At 42.2% G+C, this 9,093-nt stretch overlaps 1 protein-coding gene and 2 long non-coding RNA genes across 3 annotated transcripts in view; 2 read left to right on the forward strand and 1 right to left on the reverse strand.

The window, feature by feature from the left end:
- The first annotated feature begins 643 nt into the window (after positions 1-643).
- LOC126985295 (uncharacterized) lies at positions 644-1,298 on the forward strand. Its single transcript, XR_007738472.1, has 2 exons — positions 644-780; positions 936-1,298. It is a non-coding gene; the product is annotated as an uncharacterized LOC126985295 (long non-coding RNA).
- Positions 1,299-2,022: 724 nt separating this feature from the next.
- LOC126985290 (persulfide dioxygenase ETHE1, mitochondrial-like) overlaps positions 2,023-9,093 on the reverse strand; it is a 22,505-nt gene continuing 15,434 nt past the window's right edge. Inside the window, exons 2-6 of the mRNA XM_050840003.1 lie at positions 6,935-7,079; positions 5,614-5,799; positions 4,644-4,826; positions 3,883-3,999; positions 2,023-3,243 (exon numbers count right to left, since the gene is read on the reverse strand). Of these exons, the coding sequence (XP_050695960.1) occupies positions 3,167-3,243; positions 3,883-3,999; positions 4,644-4,826; positions 5,614-5,799; positions 6,935-7,079 (708 nt within the window). The 3' untranslated portion in view covers positions 2,023-3,166. The remainder of the gene's footprint in view (positions 3,244-3,882; positions 4,000-4,643; positions 4,827-5,613; positions 5,800-6,934; positions 7,080-9,093) is intronic.
- LOC126985298 (uncharacterized) lies at positions 7,090-7,923 on the forward strand. Its single transcript, XR_007738476.1, has 2 exons — positions 7,090-7,340; positions 7,475-7,923. It is a non-coding gene; the product is annotated as an uncharacterized LOC126985298 (long non-coding RNA).

The following is a 9,093-nucleotide window of genomic DNA, read 5'->3' on the forward strand; positions in this document are numbered from 1 at the left end:
ATTAATTATTTTTCTATGTTAACTGGTGCCTTACACGAGCCATGAGCGATATTTCTTTAGATTATAAAAATTATCAATCCCCTGAACGCCATTAGAGAAAACAAGGAAATGCGGGGTAAACTAATCTAATGTTCTATCATGTCCCCCCACTGCCTTATTTTTCTTTTTTCTACAGTCTTTTAACCTCTTACAAGTATAAAAAGGTATATATTCTGAGGCAGAGATCCCCTTCACACCGCTTAGCATAGATTAAGTTAAACAAAACAGAGGAATTAACAAACAAGAAAATAAAAGAGAAATAGCCTTTCCTAACAGATTGTGAAGCACAGAGACAAAAAAACTATTTCCCTTTTCTTCCCACGTTAAAAGAAGACACATCAAGGGCAGTAAAAGATACACACATATACAAATAACCTTCACAACCCGCTGCTCCTATGAAGAAAAATAATATCATACGAGAAAGTAAAGGAAAATATCAAACCCACGTGTCTCCATACTTGCCCACGAAAGCCTTGTCAAATCCACATGCGTTTTCATACTTGTCTTTCTCGTCTCCGCCTCTTACATTATATATTTCCAAAGCCAAAATAGAGATTAATCGGGTTTTAATGCATGTTCCTTTAGGTTCATGGTACAGAAGAATGGCCATACTACCACCAGGGTCATTAAACTACCCCTAGAAATGCCCAAACCGCCTACGAAAGCCTTGTCAAATCCACTTTCATGGGTCTTAACATACTTGCCTTTCTCTTAATCGGGTTTTAATGCATGTTCCCTTAGGTTCATGGTACAGCAGAATGGCCACACCACCACCAGGGTCATTAAACTACCTCTAGAAATGCCCAAACCACCTACGAAAGCCTTGTCAAATCCACTTTCATGCGTCTTAACATACTTGCCTTCTCTTAATCGGGTTTTAATGAGTGTTCCCTTAGGTTCATGGTACAGAAGAATGGCCACACCACCACCAGGGTCATTAAACTACCCCTAGAAATGCCCAAACCACCTACGAAAGCCTTGTCAAATATATATGTGTGCTTGGGCGCCGGGGAGGAACACAGCAGACCCATTTTGTCATCAATCTTAACCTCTTGTAGCAGGAACTCGGAGACGCTTGCCACATTAATAGAACGATGGCAAATTCTCTTCCTTCAACTTAATATCAACTAGAGTAGAAATGCAACGTTTTGGAGCCTTCTGATTAATGTAAAATCACCTAGGTTTAAGGACAGACCACCAAGTCTGGACCATGGGGTCTGTGTGGTCTGATTTTCTATGTAATTCTCTCTCTCTCTCTCTCAAGAAATAATGTACATGGGAATAGATTACAAGTGCTTACCATCGTTGCCCATCCCATATTTGATTTTTACGTTGCATACAGTCAACTCCACCCATGGAAATAGCCACAACCTTAAAGCCTTACCAAATGTGGATGTGTGAGCCTCAAAATGTTTAATAAGGGGCAGTTCAGCGGTGTGAGGCGTGATCCTAATCGTATCCAAGCTTGGTCCTTATTATAAAAAGTACCGAGCTCCATTTCTTACTATTTTTCAACGCCACAGAGAAGATTGATTGGGTTTTCATCCAGGGTGATTTTTATGTTCATGGTGCAGAGGGCTATCACTAGGATCACAAAAGCGTCCATGGAAAGCGTTGAGATGACATGTTTAAGAATACACTTCCAATATGACATGACACACCCAGCTACACCTCCTCCTCCTCCTCCTTCCCCTCCTCTTGTCAGCAAATATAAACAGAGAAAGGGATGAAAGAATGAAGGTGCTGGTTAACTCTTGCATAGGGAATCTGGACAGCATAGATAACTGGCCCTTTTGACATGATCCACCCAACTCCACCTTCCTCCTGCTCCTCACTTCCTTGTTAGCAGAGTAGCGAAAGGGATGAAAGAATGAAGATGCTGGTTAACTCTTGCATAGGGAATTTGGACAGTCTTGACTCTGAAGAACCGTATATATACCCCCCAGCATGTATCTTTTAAGGGTAAACCAAACACCTTATATGCAAGTTTCATTGAACCGTGTACTATATAAACCTCTAAACTGTTTAAGTCAGTGCAAGACAAAGATCACAGTGCAGTGCAGTAATAACTAATAAAACATATCCCATACTACTCAGTGAATCTGATTAAGCCATTAAGACATTACCAATAACAAAATAGAGATATCCAGTGGTCCTTAATTTAGTGTTTCCAAATATGTAACCATCAACCATAAAAATACAAGGACTACCAAGTGAAATCATGCAATATAATCTTTGTGGTATCTGGACATAAAACACCTCTTGTAGGCTCTTCACATTAACTTAATGGGTATAAGGATTGTTGTAGGCCTATCTATACCTCCATCATATATTTACCCACTACAAGTTTTATTAATGACACGCTCTAAGGCTCCTGAAAACGGAATGAGGGATGTCCTTTTCCTCTCCCACCTAGCTGTCTTTTGTACTTTTTTTTTTTACAGCAAAGGAGACGGCTCAAGGGCAATAAAAAGTGCAGAGAAAAAAATAAATAAATAAAATAAAAATAAAAATAAAAGCCCGCTACTCACCGCTCCCATAATAGACAGAAGATAGACAAGACAAAAGTAAAGAGTGCACAAAGGAGAGGTCAATTTCGGGTGGAGAGATGTCTTGGTACACTGCTCTGAATTTGATTTTTAGATGTGTTCAAGCTTAGACCTTCCTCTCACTATATGTCACATAAACTGAGGCACATCTACAAGGAAAGGGAGGGAGGAACTACTTTCAGCTTGTACTTGTTAGAGGTTGTCACAGCTGGTCGATTCTCTCCACCTCTAAGGTAAACAAAGGGAGGATAAGCTGCCTGATGTTGGGACTATGGAAAGTTACGTACGAATGCAAGGTTTTAGGATGAGGATACCTTGACCAATGTACTGACTATAGGTAGATGTGGGTAAGACTTGTACGGACATATTAATCATCACAGTAATATGTATACAAGGGGGTTGAGGAGACGTAAGGGCACCCATCACATTAATCTACAGAGCCTACAGGTCCCAATGCATCACAGGCTATCACAATCGTCCGGGGAGGTACAGTGATCCCTTCAGAGCACCGCCAACACCACAGGCACCACCTCTGTCACTGCCACCACCCTTGCTGCTGCCAGTCTCCACGTCATTGCTTAGTCCTGGAGTTTGGCGGCCAGGTCGTCGGGAAGGTTGTACAGCCCACAGACCTTGTTGGCCGGCAGTGACACATCTGGGAAGGGAGAAAGGGTTTATCTATTAGTATATGAAGTCACGGCATTGGAATTAATGGAAGAGAGGCGGCAATAGGGTTTGATTTACTATAAGCTCCAGGCAGCAAATCTATCATGGACTTGTAACCTTAAATAAGAAAGCGTCATGGGTTTGTAATATGGAAGGTATGATATTCGGAATAGAAAAACAATAGGATTTGATTTACTATAAGCTCCAGGCACGAAGTTTATCATGGACTTGTAACCTTAAATAAGAAAGTGTCATGGGTTCGTTTTGTGAATAGAAGGTATGGTGTTCGTGTTTGTGATATTCAATGGTAGACAATGTTAAAAGGAGAGCTTGATAATAATACTGAATAATTATTGTCTATGGTAAACACTTATGTATATTTGTGTCTTAACCTGTTTTCTCTCAACCATTTCCACTATATCAGTCAATTTCTTACTCTACTCATTGCCTTCTTTTCTTTCTATCAATGTTTCCCGCCTCTATATGGTACACAATTACGTATTCTTGTCTTCAACCCGTTTCCTCTCAATCATCACCATTTCCATTCTATCAGTCAATTTCTTACTCTACTCATTGCCTTTTTTTCATTTCTATCAATGTTTCCCGCCTTACGATCAGGGCTACCAACCTATCTTCTTGGGGTAAGCCAGGCCGAGGTTCTCCATGATCTTGATGAACTCCTCCTTGCTCTTGGTGAGTCTCGGGTTGTACTGCTTCTCCTCGCCCACTGATGTCACCGTGAGGCCTGGCGGGGGATGCAGGGATGAATGGGTTAGGGTAGTAATGGTAGTAGTAGTAGTTGTAGTAGTAGTAGTAGTAGTAGTAGTAGGAGGAGGAGGAGGAGCTTATTTGCAGAGTTAGTTTGAATTAATAAGAAAAAAAACGAAGTAGGATGTACAGAGCTAGGCAACAGATATATAGATAGATAGAGAGAAATAAAGTTCATAGTAAAGAAGCTTCTAATACTATACGAAGATTCAAATAAAGAAATAAAATGATCAAAACCAGATAATAAGTAAAATATAACAACAAAAATAAGCGTACAGAACAGAAAAAGAAAAACTACCCCTGGAAATGCCCAAAACTCGAACGAAATGTTTTAAAATACACGAAACTTAACATCAACAACAAAAAATAAAGACCAAGACCAGAAAATAAGTAAAATATAAGAAAAAAAAACATATAGAACAGAAAAAAACCTACCCCTGGAAATGCCCCAAACTCATACAAAATGTTTTAAAATAGGTCTCTCTCTCTCTCTCTCTCTCTCTCTCTCTCTCTCTCTCTCTCTCTCTCTCTCTCTCTCTCTCTCTCTCTCTCTCATTTATCTCCCTTCCTCTCTCATTTATCTCCTCATCTCTTACACGAAAACTACAATCCTATACTCGCCTTTATAGTCATGGGCAGGGTAGAGAGCAAATTCCTCCGGCAGACTCAGGATTTGGGAGTGCACGGAGTCGTACAGCGTGTCGGACGAGCCCTCCTGGAAATCGGTGCGCCCACAGCCTCGGATAAGCAGGGCGTCTCCAGTAAGGGCGAACTTCTCCTTGTGGCTGACGTAGGTGACGCAGCCTTGGTGGGAGGAAGAGGGAAAGGTGGTGGTGGTTGTTGTTGGTGGTGGTGGTTGTGGTGGTGGTGACAACTTACCCATGGAAATACTAACACAATCTCAACCTCTACGAAAGGATTGATTGATTGATTGGCAGTTTACTGTTGCAAGTTAACAATAAAGGCGAAGGGAGGAAAGTTGGAAAGTTTCGTTTAGTCGGCGCAACATCTGTGGTCATATGCTGGAGAGAGACAGGAGGGGGAAGGAATTATAGGAGAAGGGAACAGACCCCAGGAGACGGGACACAACCCCCGATTAATACCTGGTACCCATTCACTGCTGAGTGGACAGGGGCGTAGGGTATCGGAAAAGCCGCCCAAATTTTTCCACTCCGCCTGGGAATCGAACCCGGGCTCTCTCGATTGTGAGCCGAGTGTGCTAACCACTGCACCACGAAGCCCCCGAGAAGGGAGGAGCATGCCATCCCAACCCCCAAGCAGTACAGAGTGTGATTATACAATTAGGGATACATATGAAAGGCTTATTTTAATTGGGTGTGTGAGCTTCGATATGTTTGAATGGTATGGACAAACTGCTAATCGAGTTCTTGAGGTGTTGGTAAGTTTCTATTTAAATTATGTTTCAAGTGTCCGTATAGTTTTATTTTTTTTATCTGTAATGTCTATAAAAGTGAGGTAGCCTACTGTTGTCGTAACGTTCACAAAGATTCCTTTTTAGTACCATTTTTTTATACATTCTCCAATATCAGTCACTTTCTTACAGCACTCATTCCCTTCTTTCATTTCTTACCATTGGTGTGCCCAGGAGTTCCGCGCACCTCCAGCTCCTGCTCACCGAACTTGACCAGCTCGCCGTGCACAACATGGATGTCTGCGTCAGCGCCGGACTCCTTGGATATCAGGGACTTGCAGCCAGGCACCAGCTTCTTGAGGAGCCCCGAGCCCGTGATGTGGTCGGCGTGCATGTGGGTGTTCACTGACGGAGGAGGAAAGGGAAAGCGTCACTGGGTCGTTTTTTCTTGTCTCTCAAAGCTTTGGTACGATTTGCTGCTCAGAATGTCTTTGTGTTCCCAGGTCTTTGTGGTTTGCTGTAGTGTGTATTTCAGTGTATGTTTTGTACTTGAAAAGGGAAAGCGTCACTGGGTCGTTTTTTCTTGCCTCTTAAAACTTTGGTACGATTTGCTGCTCAGAATGTCTTTGTGTTCCCAGTCCTTTGTGGTTTGCTGTAGTGTGTATTTCAGTGTATGTTTTGTACTTGAAAAGGGAAAGCGTCAGTGGGTCGTTTTTTCTTGTCTCTTAAAACTTTGGTACGACTCGTTGCTCAGAATGTCTTTGTTTTCCCCAGTCCTTTGTGGTTTGCTGTAGTGTGTATTTCAGTGTGTGTTTTGTACTTGAAAAGGGAAAGCGTCACTGGGTCGTTTTTTCTTGCCTCTTAAAACTTTGGTACGATTTGCTGCTCAGAATGTCTTTGTTTTCCCCAGTCCTTTGTGGTTTGCTGTAGTGTGTATTTCAGTGTATGTTTTGTACTTGAAAAGGGAAAGCGTCACTGGGTCGTTTTTTCTTGTCTCTCAAAGCTTTGGTACGACTCGTTGCTCAGAATGTCTTTGTGTTCCCAGGTCTTTGTGGTTTACTGTGGTGTGTTGCTCAGTGTGTTTTGTACTTGAAAAGGAAAGCTGTTTTAAGGACACTGTGCTTCGACGTCGGCAAATGCGGCACTTTAGGCTAAGAGCGAACTTACGAAAACTCTTTAAGAACACGTAGGCTTCTATACATATGTGCGAATTTTTGTAGTTGAAGACAAGGGAACTTATTATAATTACTCAAAGGAAACGCTGATACTCTATAGGCTGGGAATGACGTCCAACAAAACTTAGGAACAGTTACTAATATACTTAACACTGAATGGGGATTTCTGAGACATTTCTGACACACTGCGCGGTGATGAGATTGGCACGCCTGACTTTGAACCCGCGGGCATGAGTTCGAAATCCCTCAAATGCCACGTAAGGAGTAAAGTGACGGAGCTGGGCACTAAGGCCACGCGTAGCTATAGCATATGCCCTAAACTCTAACTTCACACCTTTAATTAAGAAGACCACCGGAATACTTACTGACATACTTGAGGTTCAGTCCCATCTCGCTGATCAGCTTGGCGTCTCGCTCAGCCAGTTCGATCACAGGGTCAACCAGTACGGCATCCTTGCTATCCGGGTCGGCTAGCAGGTACGTGTACGTGCAACTCTCCCGGTCGAAAAGCTGCGGGAAGGTATGCACGTGAGTTGTGAGGGAAGATGAGGAGGGTAACGCCATTGAAAAGCAGTGTGAGTAAGCAGAAGGGATCGGAAGAGGAGGGCGTAAGAAGCGATACAAAGCGATACAGGTTAAAAGAAGGAGAAAGGAAAAGGGAAAGATAATTAAGATAAGTAAAGATAGGCTATGATAAGCAAAGTGTGTGAATATAAGAGATGGTTAAGAAGAGGAGGAGGAGGACGTAGGAAGCGATACACAGCGATACAGGTTAAAAGGAGAAAGGAAAAGGGAAAGATAATTAAGATAAGTAAAGATAGGCTATGATAAGCAAAGTGTGTGAATATAAGAGATGATTAAGAAGAGGAGGAGGAGGACGTAGGAAGCGATACAAAGCGATACAGGTTAAAAGAAGGAGAAAGGAAAAGGGAAAGATAATTAAGATAAGATAGGCTATGATAAGCAAAGTGTGTGAATATAAGAGATGATTAAGAAGAGGAGGAGGAGGACGTAGGAAGCGATACAAAGCGATACAGGTCAAAAGAAGAAGGAAAAGAGGAGAGGGGAAAGTCACCTACCCACACCCCAAGCCATAAACACAGACTTGCGGTAAAACAAAATCAATATACAACAGAAAAAGCAAATCTATAGACGATATGACACCCTATAAAACCTGTCCCCTATACTCCCCTATCCTATAATGCACCTGATAATCGCCGTATAATGAAGGGAAGGGGAGGGAAGGGAAGGGAAAGGAAGGGGGAGAATGAGACGTAATGGGGAGGAATGGAAACGGAAGGGAGGTGAAGGGGGAGAAGGGCATGGAGAGGGAAGGGAAGGGAAGGGAAGGGAAGGGAAGGAAAAAAAAGAAGATAGTGAAGTGGAAGAGGGAGAAGAGAGGAAGATAAGGAGGGGGAGGAGGAGAGGAGGAAAGAAGGAAAGGAAAAAAAATATGAATGGAAGAGAAGGAAAAAAAGGAAAACAGTGAAGTAGAAGAGGAAGAGAGAAAGGAAGATGAGGAGGAGGAGGAGGAAAGAAGGATAGGAAGGAGAGGAAGGAGAGGAAAAAAAGATGAATGGAAGAGAAGGAAAAAAAAAAGGAAAATAGTGGAGTGGAAGAGGCAGAAGAGAGGAAGATAAGGAGGAGGAGGAGGAGGAGGAGGAAACAAACACTCGCCATGACAATTACAAAACAACAAACAACAACAACAAAAATAGAAGAAAAAAAAAGAAAATGGGGGAGAGAATAATCGGATCATAAAAGTCATATATATAAAAATCGATACTCATTACGTAGAAGGGGGAAGGTTGTGCTGGTGGTGGAGGGGGGGAGGGGGAGGAGGGGGGGGTGACCACGTGGGTTTGTTATTGTCCCAGGGAGCCCCGACCCCGTTTATACGAATCACCTAATCTCGTTTATCCGTAATATGTCCGTTAGTGTTTATTTTGTAGTTTATTTTATTTTATTTTATTTATTTATATATTTATTTATTTTATTATTATTTTTTTTGTGTGTGTGTGTTTGTGTGTGTATTATTTGGGTCAGATATAGAAAGGTGAGAGCCATTGTGTGTGTGTGTGTGTGTGTGCGTGTGTGTGTGTGTGTGTGTGTGTGTATACCTCAAGGGTCCACTGTATACTAAACCCCAATACTCCCACACCATGCATTATTCTCTCTCTCTCTCTCTCTCTCTCTCTCTCTCTCTCTCTCTCTCAAGGTCTGATTTCAATCCCTTCACTCAAAACAACAACAACAACAACAACAACAACAACAACAACAATAATAATAATAATAATAATAATAATAATAATAAACAGCTCAGGTATGCAATTCTAATTAGTTCCTGGACAGGTGATTCATTAATATGGGGTACAGGTGGACAGTGCTACGTCAGGTAAGGTTAGGTAAGAACAGGGAAGGGAATGAACGGTAGGGTTTAATAAGTAAGTTAAGGTAAGGTGAGGGAAGGAGGAGGAATGGAAAGGGAAAGAAAGGGAAGGGGAGGGAAGGGAAAGGGAGGTAG

This window comes from Eriocheir sinensis, chromosome 59 (assembly GCF_024679095.1).
Source record: "Eriocheir sinensis breed Jianghai 21 chromosome 59, ASM2467909v1, whole genome shotgun sequence".
NCBI lineage: Eukaryota > Metazoa > Arthropoda > Malacostraca > Decapoda > Varunidae > Eriocheir > Eriocheir sinensis.